Source organism: Channa argus, chromosome 20 (assembly GCF_033026475.1).
Source record: "Channa argus isolate prfri chromosome 20, Channa argus male v1.0, whole genome shotgun sequence".
Lineage (NCBI taxonomy): Eukaryota > Metazoa > Chordata > Actinopteri > Anabantiformes > Channidae > Channa > Channa argus.
The window spans coordinates 7,611,725-7,630,987 of NC_090216.1; the positions used below are offsets into that span (position 1 = coordinate 7,611,725).

At 37.5% G+C, this 19,263-nt stretch overlaps 1 protein-coding gene across 2 annotated transcripts in view; it reads left to right on the top strand.

The window, feature by feature from the left end:
• pax2b (paired box 2b) overlaps window positions 1–10,939 on the top strand; it is a 31,784-nt gene extending 20,845 nt beyond the window's left edge. The window contains exons 8-10 of one of the 2 annotated variants that reach the window (XM_067489125.1): window positions 4,845–4,946; window positions 7,588–7,674; window positions 9,108–10,939. In XM_067489125.1, coding sequence (XP_067345226.1) covers window positions 4,845–4,946; window positions 7,588–7,674; window positions 9,108–9,229 — 311 coding nt within the window. In that variant the 3' untranslated portion in view covers window positions 9,230–10,939. Of the gene's footprint in view, window positions 1–4,844; window positions 4,947–7,587; window positions 7,675–9,088 lie in introns of both variants that reach the window. The other variant, XM_067489126.1, reaches the window with a different exon arrangement.
• The last annotated feature ends 8,324 nt before the right edge of the window (window positions 10,940–19,263 follow it).

The window sequence follows — 19,263 nt, forward strand, 5'->3', positions numbered from 1 at the left end:
CATCTCCACTCAGTGAGTGCATCCTAAAGACTCTGTGCACATATTCCCTGCTGGGCCCATTAAAGGAGGCCTCCAAAGGCTTAAAGCCCCTGTGTCAATGACACTTCTTCTCAAGCAGCTACTTGTGTACACCCCTTTATCCCTTCCTGTTACTCTACTAAACAAAACTTCATCCAACAAATACAACTATCCACACTTAAAATTCAATTAAGGAGATCGAGTGCTCCCGATACTGAAAGTATCAAGACCTGTTGTTGTCCAGTGAGCAGCGAGTAACGTTCAGACAGCGAACCTGCCGTCAGTGATGTGTGGGCTCGTGACAAACCGCTTGCCTGTCCCCCCACAGGGGAAAACATTTGCTCACGCTCCGAAATTAATGCTTATGTCGTCTTCACAAAAGCAAACTAACCTTTGAGCACACATTTGATAATGAATGACTTTCAGCCGGTGTTTGGGGAATTAAAGCAATTTGGCTCTCCAAACATTCTTTACTTAGTTGTAATTAATTAGGGTGCTGAGATTTTTTGGCTTGTGATAAATTGCCCCATTCTGCATATAGCCTAGAAAATGGAGGTCAAAGATTTTTGGTTGTTGTTGTAGCAAACATGAAGGTGTCCCTGTCATGCTAAATTTAATACTCTTGCAAGCAAAAGAGTCATTCACAAATGACTTTGTTTCTGTGCCAAATAGAGAGAAGGTCACCCCCCTTTTCTGTTTGCATTTTAAGAAACTGAGTTGATATAAATGCTAAATCTGTGCACAATGTTTGTCACATTGTTTTGAAATGAGATAAAACCTATAAATTCTTGCCATGACAGAAGGCGATTTCCAGTGGTAAAATTGTTTAAACTGTAGAACAAGATCAAATCAAGCTGTCAGTTTGGACTCTGCTTGGACCTTTTTTTGTCAAATAATTACAAAAGTACAAGACTTAAACAAATATAGTCTGTAAAAAGCAGGTATTTCTGGTTTACAAAAGTAGGAAATACTGTATTCCCAGCTCAACAGCGACTGTTACAAGCCACTTCTCAAATTAAGACAGAAATCAACAGGCTTTTGTAACGGCAAACCAAAAGAAAATCTTTCAATTGATTTTTTTGCAGGGAAAGCAAAGGAGGGCAAAGGAAAATAAATAGCTTGATTTCCTGGCGTTCAATCTAAGGAGACTGTCAGAGGAAACAGACAATATAAAGAAGCCTATCTTCTAATGAGAATCTGGACACAAATCTCTGTTGTAAAAACAACAAAGGATAGGAAGCAGCTAATGAGGCTATCATTGCTGCACTGAGAGTTTTCACCAAACTGGCGCCTCTATGAAAAAGGGCTTTAAAGAGGACATAAAGCAACAGTCACAGAGCTACTGGCAGTCACTGCCAACTGGATCCTGGAATGTACAGACCACTACATTACAGAAGCTGTTATTATAATCACCAGAGTCAACACGAGGTGAAAAAAAAAAAAAAAGACTCAAGTTGATTAAAAAATGCTCAGATAACAGCAATTTCCATCAAAGCTTAAGCTGACATGAGATCTCTTGATACAACATATTATCCACTTGTCCAGATCTGGGCTTTCATGTATAGTTTTTGTTTAAAATAATAACTTTTATCAAAATATGTCTCGTCTACTTCACAAACTAAGCAAGAAACACCTCATTATGTGTCTGTGTGTTGCTATTTAGGACTATAATGAAGGTAGGAGTCTTCAGTGATGGTAAGGTTGAAGGTATTGATGGCCTGATCCAATGCACTGGATCGGTGTCTGAGCTGATATTGATCAGCTGTGGCTGACTCACATGAAGTATCTTTCTTAGACATTTGTTTGTGTTAAAACAGATGCTAAAATTAGAACAGTAACATTAGAATTTGCTATATTTATGCAATTTGGTGTGTGGGAGGTGTTTTCATCTGATTATAAACTATAAAGACAAGGGGAAAGAATTATGGAAAAGTTTGATTCATCTGTTCCTAGTTAACATACACGCAGCTTTTAAGGTTAAGATTACATTTCTGCCAAGGCAGACACGTTTTTGTACTCATGTGCTTCATCTCTTTGAAGTGAATTAGTGAGTATTTACCTTTTTTAAACATGTACGACAGCTGTAGCTGCTGCAATAATAATGAAGAAAGGACTGAGTCAGTATTTGCTAAGACAGACAATAGTTACAAATGTCTATACTCACACACACACACACACACACACACACTAAGCCACAATGGACTCACCCCTGCTGGACCCCCCACCTACAGTAGTCCCACGGCTCCTTTTGACTTATGTGCACTGGCTTGTGGCTAACTAATTCTTATTATAAATGAAAGGTCCGGCATGACCTCACTCTTCTCTGTAAAGCTTTTTAACTCTGCAGCCCTCGAGTGCTTTAACCAAAAAGGACACATCTCACCAGGTCCTCATACAATACAGCAATCAGTGCTTAGATATGCAAATAATAGAGAACAGTTGTTCAACATAAGACTGAATTGTTTCTTTATCGTCAGAGTTATGATCACAAATGGAACAATTCTCTCCCATAGCTGAACAGCAGACTGACAAACTTTGGTCATTTTATCCTCCAAAGTAGCAACTGGAGCTGCTCCAATGACTAACTCAGAGAAAAAAACATGTTGGTTTCTTCACTGCATAGGCACATCTTAGGATGCGGAAGTAAAACTCTGCATCAAAAAAGAACATAGTACGGACAGCAAAATGCATTTGAATATCAATTTTCACTCCTTATACAAAATGACCAATTTAAAGCTGTTTATTATTATACCACATTTAGTAAATGATTGGAATTTTATGATTTAAATACATTTGGGATTTTAATTAAGTAGATCATACGATGTTATGTCTGTGCAAAATCACAATCCACAAATTAACAACTGTAGCCTTTATATTACAGTATCAGTTCATTTTGACTTTTAGGAATATCATATAACATTATTGTGTTTGGACACAGATATAATGTATGGATAAGGAATACAGTTCATAACAGGTTACATGACTTGTGTCTTTCACACTGCGTTCAGTCATCCATCACACTACTGTACAACTGTCACACCTGCCACTCTGCCTCTTCACCCCCACAGCTCCCACTGCAGCCTGTATGTTTGCCAGCCTCTAGTAACAGTACTTCAATGCCCAGAAGACTTGTTTACTCATCCTAAAAATCAATAACTAGTTCATGTTATGTTTTTTGAGTGCAAATTTCTCTGTGGTTCATGTCTGACAAAACAATTCCGTGTTAAATATTTCAACATATAAATGTTTTGTGCTTTGCAGGTACTATTGTGATAGAGTTGCATTTTCAGTTTAAAATTCATCTTGTTCATATTCATAATTTGCATATTGTATTGAAGGCAGTCACGAAACATTTTAACAGCAATAAAAACACCAAATATTCTAAAAATAGTATTTTTCTTTAGCAGGTTTATATAGGCCATATCTTTCTATTTAACCTGGCAAATGTTTTGATATTACAAATCATGTTTCAAAAGAGACTTTGCAACAACATACAGTAAACTGACTAATAAAAGTATCAAACAATGCAAAGGAATCCTCAAGACAAGTTGCAGTTCAGAGGCATTAATAGTTACAGTACGATAACTTTTCCAAAGGTATCTAAAATAAAGTACTGACATCTTAATGTATGTGACTACAAACAGAAAATACTTTGTCTAAACTGAAAACAAAAAGTACGGCATAAAACGTGTTAAACAAAAAATCTCCACTTCAAAAAGAGCGTAAACAAGACCACACCATACTGAGAGTTCATTAAGTAACTTAAATATATTATATAAATTATGAAAATATGTTGTTTTGAACCTATTTGCTAGGATTTTGTTTACAAATGCCACAGTTGTTAAACAGACAACTGTTGTCTTGTGGTCATATTGTGTTACTATGGTGTATTTTGTTTCCACTATGCTTCCTCATTAGCTCTAATGGGAGATGACTCTCCGTTTGAGTCCAAGTGGCCCTCATAGCTGACATTACAGCGGGGGCCTCTCCTACCCCAGCACCGCTGCAGATTGAGGTTACGTGCCACAATCCAAATGCACCCACAGCCCAACATTCACTCTCAATTATGCAAAGCTGAATAATTGCAAATGGGTGACGCTCTGCAGAGGGGCCTGTGTGCTCAGCCTTTACAACTAGTGTCCCATATTTAGATAAGTTGGAATGGTCCACTACAATTATACTTGTTGGGCACCTGTTGGATTCTTTAACTTGTTGCCTGGAGTGTCTGCTGTGGGGGTGATGAGTCGTGACACAGCGAAGAGCAGAGTATTTTTTCTGTGAGATGTGATGTGTTGGAGTTGTGTAGAGAAGCAGGTTTGAGTTCTGAAATGAGCACTAAAACAGAGATATAATCCATCCAAGTACCTTTAGTCATTTATTGTATTTAAATGCGCTTTCAAGGATTGTGTACTGTACTCCTTGCATGCCACTTCACATTTTATCTGCCTGGTAGTTCAGAGGGAAATACTTAACTTCTTACTCCACTGCCTTTATTTGAAGGTTAGGTTCCATCTTATATCTAATTATATTCTAAACACTAGCACATTGGAAATGGACAACTTGCACGATGCTTTGCCATCTGAGACTTTCTGATTCATTTTCATGACTGTACATCACTAGTTTACATCAGAGTAAACTCGCTTTTCATTCATAAAATGCTACTACTTAATCAAAAAAGAGCCAATATCTTCACTTAGGAGGAGATCAATGTTCACAACAAAGGCTATAAGTATCATTTTTACAGACATCTTTCTATTTGCTGTTCAGTCTAAGAACATATTTCACATGTGTTCAAAATGAGTGTTTTGTTTGTTTTGTCTCTCCAGGTCGGGATATGGCCAACACAACCTTACCTGGATATCCCCCTCACGTTCCCCCCACAGGTCAAGGCAGCTACCCAACTTCCACGCTTGCTGGAATGGTTCCTGGTGAGTTAAGAGACAACGCCACTACTTCATACTTTCATTAGGGCCCATTTAACAGGTGGTGTTTCCATCAAAATGAACAGGTGTAGAAGCTAAGAAGCAGAGTGAGGACACTTTAGAGTCAAATTACACAGAGAGACGATGAATATTGACCTGCAGAGTAAGAGGCACACACATCTGTATATTAGCTCTGTGTGTATGATTGGACTAGACAGGCTGAATAAGGGACCAGAGACATGGGAGAGGACAGTCACTCTCTCTTCCTTCCTGCTTTCCTCTCAGTCAGTATTGACTCATTATCTCCCTGCGTAGCTGTTCTCACCAGCCGTCAATAAACACTACCACCAGCCCAGCTCAGCCTCTGCGCTCCAGACCATATCCCTTTCCCCTCCTCTACTTAACCTGCAGTTCAGGTTCACAGCAAACAGTTAAGGGTCAAAAGGCAGAGGCATGGGAGCCTAGTAAATATTCAAATTGCTGACTCTCTGAGGAGGCACGGCTCGTATTTCACTTCAAGGAAGAGGCAGGGATGCAGTTTTTTTGTTGGGCGTACGCATACCTACATAGTTGCTAGAACCAAAACTGCATCCATCCTCATCCATGTGATTACACAACATGCACTTGCACATCGCAGGTTCGGGCTTTTTGTGTTCTCCTTTATGAAGGACACATTCTGTTGTCATGTAATGCAGAAAAGCTGCCCTTATTTAATATCTGTTAGTTATCAGCTACTCTCCACAACTTGGATACAGCACTAACCGATATTTTAGTGGACAAAAATATGTTGCCTGGTAACATCTGATTATTATGCTCTTTTGTTCATAAAATGTTACCAGGTTGTAATTACTGTCCTCATAAAAAATGTGTTCACATTTGCAGTTTAGTTGTATGAAAACATCTTTTTTAAGGATGCCTTCACTTATTTTGAAACTGCTTCTGTTGGATCTAGTTTGGAAAGTACAAGTACCTTAATAGCATTAAACGTCCCTCTGACTTCTCTACAGCAAAATATCTCTCTGACTTCTAGTTGAAAAATGCCTCAGATGACATCACTTGGAGGAACCTTTAGTTCAGATTACGTTATATTGTTGCGGATACTATGAAGTTTGTTATCAGGGTCATCCTGCTTTTACAGGACTCCTAATATTGAAAAACTCCTTCAGGTTATGTCATTTGGAGGAGTTTTTCAACTAGAAGCAGAGAAATTTTTTTTATATAGTGAAGTCAGAGAGAAGTTTGAAAGGATTAATGTACATTTACACCCTAAACTAAAGGCATAGAAAGGAAGTTCAAAATTGGTGAAGTCGCCCTTTAAGAGACAGGTTATTATGAAAATTACAACAAATTAGAAAAACATCTGCACTGGTGCCACTGCTGTTCAATGAATCTTGGTCAGATAAGGCTCCAACATGGGTTTTCGAGAATATTATTTAGGTGAAAAACAATATAAAACAAAGTACATTACTTAAGCTTTGAAATGAAAAGGCAAATAAAGTATTTCCTCTGACCTCTCTATATATTTTGCCATATAAATAGTTTCATTTGTCCACATAGGTATATCTCTTTTGCTTTTAGTCGCTATCTCAAAATGATAAAAGGGGAACTGAATTATATGCCGTGTTTAAAAAACCAAACATACATGTTACATTTGATAACATACTTTGTTATCAATTTAGAATTTGCACTTTGCATTAGAATAACATAGAATAATCTAAACAAAGTTTGGGACTTAGTACATAGATGCAATTATTAAGCGCTTTCGATTTTTTTGTTTGTTCTTCTTTTATGGAAAAACTATACTTAACATTTTTGACATTTCGGCAACTCACCAGATCAATGTGACAGTTAACAGTAATACAAAGACAAGATGTGAGAGCACCCTGGTGGCAGTGCAGTGCAGATTTACTTAAAACGATAAAAATCAAGTGGGCGGACAAGCAGCAAGTCAAACATATTTTTGCTTTCCATTTCTTCTTATGTGGCCCAAAGCAAAAGATGAGAGGCTTAACGCCATGGCTTGTGGTCTTGTGTTACAACACATTCATCCTCTACACAACCACAAAGATTTAGTGACAGGCACAAAACACTGTTAAAGCAAATCCATTTCTCACCAGCTTCATATAAAATATAGCCTTTATTGTCTCATAAAAAGAAAGAAATGTGTTGAACCAACAGCAGTATTCACTGACATGCTCCGAGTTACTCCTGCTGCTATGAAATTCTGTCGCAAGAAACACAAGAGCTCAGACTGGAGGGGTTTCAGATCGGAGATGTTAAAGTTCCTCCAAGAGAGGCTGCTAGATTTACTGCAGCATATCAAAAATGTATGCATGAAACTGTTTATTACCACTCTGTATTTATTAGTTCAGTATGGAATATACTGGAGAAAAAAGAATAGGTAGATATCCATAAATGGGACAGGGAAAGCCGCCTTCTCTGTCACATCCTGTATTGTTTAGTGTTGCATAACTTAAGTGAAATGAAAAAGAAATAAATTACCCACTTGACTGGTTGCACATCGATGACTATCATTTTGGCCCTTTAAATTTCATCCTGTTTTGAATGATGAGAAACGACTGCATCCGAAGGGGTAATGGGTTTGATGCATTGAAATGCTAATTGATTTGTTGTTTTTGTTTTGCAGGGAGTGAGTTTTCGGGGAACCCCTACAGTCATCCGCAGTACACAACCTATAATGAAGCCTGGCGATTCAGCAACCCAGCATTACTAAGTGAGTAAAGTCCCAGAAACTGGATGAGAACGATTAACTGACCAATTGCTAAACCCCTCTACTGAACAGTCTAATAGCGGTAATTGTACATATGCTAGTAAGGCTATGATGTCACGCTTTGGGTCTATTCACATGTCAGGTAGTACGAGCAATACTTAACTTTCATTGTCAAAGTTAATTATCTAATGTGCAAGACTGTTTAAAATTACACTGTGAAGAAGGTTAGGTTTAGAAACCTTTTTTTTCTTAACTTAACCAAATAGATTTTAAGCCTAAACCTACCAAAAAGTGATAACACACCTGAAACACCGGCTGATAGTCAATGCTCCAGAGGGTCATATCCACAGGTATAGGGACAAATGGCTTCTGGTAGCTTGCATTAGAGTGTTTTATGGCCTAATCCTGAAATCCAAAAAAAAAAGTGACATGTCAAAGATAAATTACTGTAATATGCTCAAACATGAATACAGCCAGTAAATAGCTGGCAAAACACTTAGAAGTCTTGGATAAACAGTTACTCTGCATTGAAATGCATTTCAAGCTTAGCAGTTACACGGCCTTTATTCTAAAAGGAGTATAATTAGTGACTCTGCCCTGCTTTTTATTGAATTTGATGACTGTTTATCACTGATGATAATATCAGGTTCATCCTGAAAGTCTTTACTCTTAAAGTGTTATGCAACTTAAAGGATTTCTTTGTTGTGAGCTGAGGAACCAAAAAAGGATATATTAGACCAGAATAACAGTCTTTCGCAGTCTCCCTTGTCCAATAATTAAAGGAATGCTACCGCTGCACTGTAAGAACAATTGTGTTACTTTGTGTTAATTTCTTCTGAACTAGCTGCTGAGGATTTTGGCCATAAGAAAGCTTTAGTTTCAATATTTTAGAACACTATCATGCTTGTACCCCCTTTTTTTTTTTTTTTTTGAGAGAGAGATTCACATCTTAAGTGAGTCAAGACTGCGATGGACTGGATGTTTTCAATCAGGGACCTATAATATTACAATTAGCTGAAGCTGCTAAAATTGCCCAGCTAAAGTTTTCATTTTACCTATTTGATCGTTGTATACCTAGAAATAGCTTTTTGCTGCTGATTCAAGATGTAAGGTAACTTACAAAGAACACTACTATAATAATATGAGTTCAAGTAATGAACAGTGTGTGGAATTTTTTGGTCTTCATTTAAAGCATGTCTCGAAATTAGTGATTGTTTTGAACAAATCTGGTTGGTTAATCAGCATGTGTCATCACGGTAACAGTAAGTAAGGGGATGTGGTTTAGTGAACAGTAAATTAACAAAAGCTTAACGAATTCAAGTCTGCTGCTAAAATGAGTAACTAAAGATAATGTAGTAAATGGCAGTAAAAAGTGTATTTGTTTTTTCAAATGGTTCGTTCTTCTGTTAACTTTCAGGTTCCCCTTATTATTATAGTGCCGCATCGAGAGGCTCCGCCCCTCCCACTGCTGCCACTGCCTATGACCGTCACTAGTTACCATGGAAACCAAATCAACCTGCAGGACCATGGCCTCAGCCTCCATATTGCCCCGGTGTGAGCAGCATGGTCCACTGGATACTGAGCAACTGTGCATAAAATGTTCCCAGCTCACACAATGTGAGACTTAGCAGGTTTTGGGATTCTGAACAACTTCTCTCTCCTCTTTTATTTTTTCTGGGACACACAAAGAAAAAAAAAAGAAAGTCTTCATGACATCATCAGAGACACTAAAAGATGCTACACACACGATGAAAACTGTGGCTAATTGCAGTGGTTTAAAAAAATGAACAAATACTAAAAACAACAATATCCAAAATTTATTTTCTCCCTGTAGCTGTGTCACAGTTAAATCCCATCATGGATCGATACAGTACATTCCTTTTCTTGACGGGTCTTTGCAGGGACACTGTCTGGATCTCAAAGTGTAGCAGCAGCCTTCTATTTTTCCTTTTTACATTCATCTCCCACTCAATTCAAATGGCAGCAGAGTGAGATCGGACATTAGCCGCAGCACATGCAGGCTTTGGCAGGTTAACATTGTTTTTATCCATCTGAACAGTGAAGACCAAACATCCAGCATGAGTAAAGCGATCGCTTTTTAAAATGCCATGAGAAGATTAGGACATGCTCTCTGTGATACACAATCAAGATGTAAAAATGAAAATGAAATAATTAAACATCAGTTCGAAAATAGAGGCAGCCATGACAATATATCACCATGGTCCACTATTTGCAAGATTTTAAGACACTAGTAAATATATTCTTAAAATAATATTTTTATTTCATTTTTATAATTCGTAATGACCAAACTGCAGACTGCTTGGCAAGTGTTTTACTATTTCTTGTTTGTCAGGCCATGAGAGCTCATCAGGCAAAACCTGTTTGTGTTTTGTTAATTTTGCACTATTTTGGAGGTTTGCAACACTGGAGCGTTATTATGCAGAAAAATGATGATGCATATTTGCTTTATTTCATGAAAATGACTGTAAGTCTAATAATTCTCAGTCTGAAATTGCACTTACAGTTTCACAATTTTTTTCCTGTAATTCAAGGCCTTTCATGTCCCTGCCTTGACGTGCACTATATTATTTTCTCACAGCTTACATATCTATTTAAGTTGATTAAGTCTTTGGCATTCAACCATAGAAGAGGATATAACAGCCATCTCAAGTCCAACCAGTATGATGTTTTGCTTATTTAATGCAAGAAGTTTCCAAAATCCACTCTGATAGGATGATTCTGACAAGACCAATAACATCAAAAAGCAGGGCGATGATTTCAGCTAAATGCCTTAAACATGATCCCTCCTAACTTGAGCTACTTCACATGTTTCAGGCCCAAGTCATATCCTTCAATCAAGCTGGAATAGTTTCTTCATCTGTCAAGTGAATGTACTTGCATTTGCCAAAGACTTAGTTCTTGTTGATGTTTATTTACAGGCCGCCTATATGCATCATGAGAGCAGTATTATTGTTATTGTTATTATTAGGGAGAAACCCACATTGTTCATGAGGAAAAGTATATGTATAAATTCTATGCAGTGCAGAGATGGTCATCATATGCATATTCAGCTGTAAACCTAAAGGTAGGTGGAGTTTATTTAACGTTGCGTTATTTACAAATTGCTCATTTTGTAGAATTTTTGTGTGTAATGTGAAGACACTTCTCTGTAAATACAGTAAGAAAAAAATGTCTTTCATGTTCATGGGTATTATCACTTTCATTATACTGGTCTCACTTGTACAATAATAAAAAGTGTCTGAAATCTTTTACGCAATAAGGCTCCATGGTGTGTAAGAGTGTAAGACTACGTGTGGAGAGGAGATGAAATGATTACTTCATCAAAATAGGATTATTCAATAAAATTTCAGGTTAAGAGATTATAACAACAAATGAACTTTGGACTAATGACAAGAAAAAAAAATTATTCAATTATGTCGAATTGGCTTCAGCCTCAAAAACAATCATCATTTGTGGCCCTGATTTAGACCAAAAAACTAAAGAGTATTAACAAAAGGGAAGAGTCCTGTACTGTAGTATTAAGTACTATAATTAACGTTCTTACTCTACTACATTTATTTGACAGTAAACTTACTTCACATTAAAAACATACATAAAATTTAGAAAATATGATGCATATGCAATATGCTTATGGTTATACTTTGTTCTGCTCTCTTCTGTAAAATTAGATTTCCACAATGTTAAACTGCAAAATCAAAATAAAGCTCACACAAAAAGTATTCGTAGCAATAACTTTATAGTTTTTTACTATTACTATTTCACTTACATCACATTTTACATTTACTAATATTTATAATAGAATATTCTTATACTGTATTACTTTTACTTAAGTAAAGATAAGAATACTTCTTTCACTGGCAAATAACACAATGTAAGCAAATATAATGTACATTTTAGTGCACATCTGTACTTGGTGTATAAACAGTTAATGAATAATCAATACCAATCAAACCATATCTGTGACCATATTTAAATAGTTATGAATACACACTTTTAATTAATCTTATAAATAGTTTAGTGTAACTATGCAGATCAAATTATATGTTGTGACCGCAGGATTAAGATCACATGAGACTGATTACCAAATATTTATAATTTAGACTGATATAAAATAATTACAGGTACATTATTTCTGGAGGTGTAATTACTCCCACCATAACAAAGGCACTTTTCTATGCATTTAACAAATAAAATAAAATAAAAACAAGAGTAAGGAGGATTCATGAATCCAATCAACTAGGACATTCATAAGTTTGACCCACAATGTCAAGTAGATTTAATGTGCCCGAGATGACAAATAACTATTATTTAAAGCAATTTAAAAAAAAACAATATGCAGCAGTGAATTCAGGCACCTAATCAGGCTGCTTTGAGATAAATGTATTTACTTTTCAGGTATAAAGATCACATGGTGCATGTGGGGGGGGGGGGCTACAGTTAGAATGCCTCTGAATGTTTTCTCCATGATTTGGATCACTGAGCAGCACATAAAGTGTTTAACCTCTCCTCGCTTTGTAAAGCTGAATTAATTTTTCGAGCAGTGTGCCTGAATTCAATTTGTGCTAAGTTGCAGTGAGAGGTTTATGCATGAAATCCCTCTTAGAGCTTATATTCACTCTTTCTTTGCTCAGTAATCCCTTCCGCCACTGCCTCCTTGTATGACTTAGTTATATCATTATTGATTTACAACAAGTGGACACTGTCCTGATTAGTGCTGTGTGATTTGCAAAGGATTTGGGCTGTAGGGGGGCATGATAAAGCAACATATACATTAAAAATTATGTTCTGAAGCACAATGGGTATGTATAATGCAGTAATTCAAGCACTATTTGCAATCTTGTTTTAATAGTAAAAAGAAGTGGGATTAATCCTCTGTTCCTGTAGTGACAGCAGTTATATCAGTTAAAAATACTGAAGTTTATTTGGCTGAATAGTTCAATTCAACCTGTCTATTTCACCTTTGCCTTCAAATTTCAACATTGTAAAAAGAAAATTAGCTTCTCTAGAACATACTGAGCTGAGTTGTTTTTCAGTGCAATCTGATGTCTCTGGGCCCACAAAGAGAGACCCCCTTTTTGCTTTGTAATTCAATATCTCTGCCTGTTGTTTATTTCATAGCTCCCCTGTGAAGCATCAAAAGCTGATGTTCTGTCAGCCTCTAACTGTCGTATATGTTTGTCATTCACAGCCCTTGTTAAAGAAAAAGGCAGAAGAAAAAATTGAAGTCTGACTTTTCCCTCTCCCCAGCTGAGAATTCCCAGAAGCAAAATTATTCTATTTAGATGGAAACTTTTTTTGTCACTTTTTTGTCTAAATTGGCATGTCTGGCCCTCTCCTCCAGAACCAATAAACTGTGAACCTGGATGTAACTGTCAATCAAGCACAAATTGACTACAGCATGTCAGATGACAACAGCATCCTCTGCATATAAATATATGTATCATGTTTATATACAGTTGAGTGAAAAAAGTTTGCATCCCCTTGTGTTGAAAAGATATAAATAGCAATACAACATAATATTTAATGCAAATGTAGCATACAAATGTTCTCTTTTCATCAGAAGTAAGAAAATTGGTCAAGGAGTGTCTAAAAAGAAAAGCATGGTAAAATAATAAAAGTTTTCTCAGATGTTCAGATGTTTGCACCCCCCTTGAAAACTCACTGAGGTAATTAACTTTAGTGGGTAAAATCAGGTGTCTGATCTTTATATAAGACTGTCGATGAGTGGAACCCGGTGTATTAAATTGGACCAACACGACCAACAGTGAGGACCATAATCCACAAATAGAGGAAACAGACATTTTCAAAAGGTGGAAGATGAAGTATTCTAACAGAAATGTGCTAGGAAACGTGTTCCAGAGCAACATAAGAATGCAAAATACACAGCATGGAATCTCACTAAATCTTTAGAGGCAACCGAAATAAAAGTCAACATCTCCACAATTAAGTGGAGTCTGCTAAAATCTGGATTGTTTAGGAGAAAATGACACAGGAAGGCACCGCTTACTCCTAGACATAAAGTACTTTGGAGTATAGAAAGTAACATGTAAACAAGATTATATGATGATGCGGCCAAAGCTGAATTATTTGGTTTTAATTCGCATAGGTATGTGTGGCAAGAAAGAAACTGCCTATAGGGAGAGGAGCACCACTCCCCCAGTCAAACAAAGTATTACATTTAAAAGACTTTTTGCCATTTGAGAGTAAAGGGATGCAAAGTTTTGCAGTCACTTTTTTTTTAGACATAAATATACAGATATAGCATAAGCATGACATTTGACACATTCTCTACACACACACACACACACAAAATGAAACAGAGTATTGTAAAAAGGAGATTTTTTTATGCATATAAAACAGTTCTCTAATCAAGTTAATGCACAAGTGCTGAAATCATGATTTATTGTAGATTTTATACTTGAAACAAGCTGATCTACAGCTATAATTTTTAATTCATTTAGAGAAAAACAATCTTTTTATTCTCCACTCTGTGATCTGTAGCTAACTGTGACTTTAATGTTATTACTCCTCTTTGGATGAGCAGTGATTATTTTAATGTGTAGACCCCACTGGGTAGATTGCTCATAAAGAAGTTGAATTATTATACATAAAAGTTGCGCAGGACTAAAATATGCACATATACATTGATGTGTCATCTGTTATGCGTACAGTTCAGTGCTAACGTTAAAACAAAAAAGACGAGGAACAGACTGGAGCTACACGTGGTAGGATGTTTCTGACAGTAATAAGACATACTTCTATTCGAGTTATTAAAACAGTGAACCTCATGGTACGTAACTTCAAACCACAGATTCAGATCTAGTTGTTGACCTTTTGAGCTGCTCTGCATTAATGCATGCTGAAAAATGCTCGCTCTCTGTGATTTGTACAGTGGTTCTATGAATATGCCGCAACAGCTGAATTATAATTTGGTTACTGGTGTGTCAAATGTATAATAAATCCTCAGGATGTTATCATTTGCTGTGACACGACCGCGATGAGGGTGATGGTGGGGGTGTGTGTGTGGAGAAAATATGAAAATGCATTTCACATCTTTATATCCGAGTAGTGGTTCGGATGCTATGAAAATAGAGAATGGATCTGCTGCTTTATGTGCTGTATCTAATTGGATATGGCAATATATAATATGATTCTCCAGTATCCATCAATTCCCGTGTTAGACCTGTTTGTATGGCCGTGTCAGTGGGGCAGCCTAGCTTGTTATGATGCCTGAGCAGCAATTATGAGGTCATTTTTGACTCTTGCTGTGTGAGGCCATCCAGAGGTTACTTGAGGGGAGGTTCCTAATGAGTGAGCATTGATTGATTGGACATAATAAGTGCCCAGCTTGACATGAAAGAGTGTGTGAGAAAATGGCTAAAAAAAACAAAAAGACGCGGGTGTAGGATTTTGGATGACAGCATATTACAAATGACGCAAATGACCAGCGATTAGATCTGTTAGTGTATAGGTGAGATCCACACCTCTGCCAAAATGTCCTGGCTGGCTGGCTGAACCCAGCGCCAAACCTCATTTACCCTTCACCAGTAAATAATTACCCTAATGGCTATTGTGTGATACATGATGCAATTAAAGCCTAATGCAATGCACCTCACTTAGTGAATATGTCAGGTCCCACAAAACAGGCTCTGGTGGTCTTGGGCTTGCTACCTGACTGGCTAGTAATGGGGATATCCTCCAAAGCAGACAGAAGAGCTCCCTAATCAGCTGGATCTGTCAGCCAGGCATGTTTGTTTGCAACCAGGGGGGAAAATATTCAGAGAAGTGATGGAGGAAAGCAGAATTTGATGCGGGCTATTCCTGTTAGCCGAAGAGAGAATAATAGAAGCGGGTAGAAGAGAGGGCACAGTCATCAACCCCCATCCTTTCTCCCCCTATAACCCCAGCGTCTCCTGCAGTTCCCTCTACACCCCCGCCTCCCCACCACCACCACCACCACCACCACCACCATCACCACCACCACCACCACCACACTCCCAACACCCCAGTCACTGTCAGGCCAAACACATGATGAATTGCCCTGTCAACAGAATTCATTCAGGGACCAATTAATTCAGCAGAAATGAACTAGAGCCATCAGTTGCTGAAAAACTCAGAGCAAAGAGAGCAAAGTAGCTCTCGTTGGAGGAAAGAGAGACAGTGTGTGTGCGTGAGGGAGAGAGCGAGGGAGAATGAGAGGAAGGGTGCCAAGGGAGTGCAGTGGAAGTTAGCCTGACAGGAATTGGTCATTTAATGCTTTAGCGCACTGGAGACAGCCCCTGTCATAGAGGAAGCCATGACAGGACTCCCCTGGTACTTTATTTATTAATTATCCAGAGCAGCAAGGGGCATTTAACTGTCTTACTCCAGGCCTGTCAACTTGACTTCTTGTCATTTCCTTTCCATAAACAGACCCTTTAGAAACAAACCCAAATCAAAGCAGGTGAAAATGTAATTATTCAAAGAGCAGACAAATATTTTCATTGCACCGGCTGTCTTGTTTAAAAAAAAATTAAATAAAAATCAATTGTCTTGCTCAGAGTTGTTCAGAGGTGTAACCCCTCTTTGAAAAGTAAACACTTGTCATCGAGGAAACAGCGGGTTATGTCAGCTGATCGCACGTCAGCTGCGAAGGGACGCCAGCAAGTCCGGTCACGACCTCGGCAGTAGTATAAACAGCAGTATAAACAATCCAATTTTAAGACAATTTTTTTTTGAGTAAGCAAGCGGTGTAAAACTTGATGTAGCAGTATTTAATAAATTTTTTGTCCTGCCTGGCTCAAAACTCCTTAAATGTATTTTAAAGTGACACATCAGAAGCCAATACCAAAGTAAATTACCAGCGGTTTTATTTTCTACGAAATTAATTCACTCCCTTTAACCTACATGCTGTACAATCTAATAAGTTTTGAACCATTTGTTGTTCAAGTACAGATGATGTTGCTTATTAATAACCTTTTCAAATAATGGATATTAACCCAAAAATCCAAAAAGAGCAGCTGATTGAAGCTAGGGTAATTTGATTACATCAATGAGTTTAATATAAAATCTAGTGATCCTTTAGATACATTTTTAGGGCAATACAAGATGTTTTGTTGTTGGTTTTCTAGAAATGAATCAAAGATTGTAAAATACCATAATATTTAATCCAACTCATTATCATGTTTGTCACATGCATTTTCTTCATTACAGTGTATTTTACCTTAAACTAAGCGAGTCATTAACATTCCCCTTAGTCACTAACTTCACCAGTTCACTTTTGTAAAATTTTCCTTTTTTTTTATAGAATGGGAGAAACTGCCCAAAAATAGGTGTGGCATATTTTTAAAGATCTCAAACAAACTTCTTTCATCTGTCATCATGGGGTATTGTTTGTAGAAATTTGAGGAAAATTATTAATTTAATCCATTTTGGAATAAGGCTGCATAAAAAATGTGGAAAGAGTTCAGTGCTGAATACTTTCTGGATGCACTGTATCTGTTCACTTCTGAACTCTTTAAGTTTCTAAATGGTCTGTGAATTGAAGCTTTAAGTACTGTTACACCAAATATAGGAAAGCAACATGACTTAATGACTAAATGACCATGATATTACAGAACAGCTTGTTCTTTTCCAAATAAATAAGAAAAAAGCTTTAAGTGATTAATATATGTGATATATAATGTAGTTACACAAGAATAATCACAAAAATGTAGCAAGGATTTCTACAGAACAGGATTTCAACAGTTTAACTGCCGACTTTCTATAGTTGATATAGGTTTCTTTGCTCTGCCCTGGAAATTTAATAAGTCTGTAGTTGAGCTATTCAGGCAAGGTTTGATCTTTCCCCTTTGTACGCGTGTTGATCAGTTGGTAAATATTTGATGGAACCTTTTCTTTAGCACATTATGCATTGCAGTGTAACAGGAGGATGAAGTGGCAGCTGGGAAGCTGCGTAAGCCATCAGGTATTCCTTACCAAGATCACACAACAACCCACAGGAGAATGTCACATTACAGCTTCACAAAGCACTTTTATAAAGAGAAACGCACACAGAAAGTTCAAGAAGGAATGCTAAATGATTTCTCCTCCAATCATTTCACTGTCATGGACGTCACAATAGTTCTAGTAAACACGAGTGAGCATCAGCATCTTCCTAAGAGCTGCTCTTATCTACAAGTTTGAAACAAAGAAGATGAAATCCAGAGGAAGCCAGAAATAAGGAGATGTGATGCAGTATATAATTAATTAAATGAGACTAATTAGGAACATGAGAGCAGGTGCCAGGCTATGGGCTGACAGCGCAGACAGCCAGACAACAGGAAGGGGGAAAAAAAACCTATGGGTAAGGGGTGTAACGTGACAAGAGGAGGGACAAAGCAACTTTCTGTGTTTTGTCACATGAAACCTCCAAGGAATATCTGTGACAGAAACTGTAGACCCACACGCCATGGGGGTCTTTCCCTTTGTTTAAAACAGATTTTCATTTTGCCAATTTGAGGTTGATGCAACTAAGAATTTTTCTTCCTCATTATTTTTGTGGCTGGATTTTAAAAAGTCTGGATGATTGAGAAACTGGTACCACATAGGAACATGTGTGTTAGCTCAGCAGAGACAGCCAGGACAAGACATGCATTTAGACATTTTATGTGTAGAAATGGAAACAAAGAGCTTACAGTACCCACTGCACAGCCTCTGGTAAAATGTGGAATTCCAGCAGAACTCAATGTTATTTTTTTTGTCATTTTGAGTTGACAGAGCTAATTCCACTTTAGTAGTTCATGTTCCAGAGTGATATGAGACACATAACATCCCAGCTGTTGATATGAGCTACTGTAACATGTTCGTGTACAAGATAGAAGCAAACCTGTAATTCAGAAAAAGTCTCTCAGCCTTTTTTCCACACAAATGCAGCTTCCCATATTATGGAAAGTCCAGCTTGTGCAGCCAGAGATGCTCAGAAGGGGCATCAGCCTATTTTATCACAATTTGCTCACTAACCAGTTACAAATGTGGCATGTGATGACAATAATGAGGCTTGATGTCACTTAGTCTTTGGGCTGTGTGTGTGGAATAGTAAAGCAGGATGTCAGGATGCTGCAGGTTTTCTACTCTGGCACTGAGAGGCCTCCTGCATGTGAGGTGACAGACACCTCGTTTAGAGAGAGAGCCACCTCTCTAACAGCATTATAAATTACTGTAGATCCTATTTGTGTCAGTGGAGGCAAGTGAGGGGAAAATTCAACATCAGCCTATTTATTCATTTACTTATTCCCTGGCTCGGTCTGGCTCAGTGCTGCCAGAGAGGAGCTCTGCTTTGCTCTGCAGTGACACTCTGCCACAGAACAAATGTCGTGTGTTTATGGGGACACATGGGCATTTTATTTTAAAGGCACTGGTGATATCAGAGTCCATCAGGGCAGAAAAGGGAAAGCATTACAGTACTGATGATTTTTTTCCCCTAATCTGGAAAAGGCCTGAATATCTACACAACTTTAAAGTGTAAGTAAACATGCAAGAGTAGACAGGACATCAGCCATGGCAAAAACAGCCTCATTAAAATATGTCTAAAATATTGAACCATGTTTACTC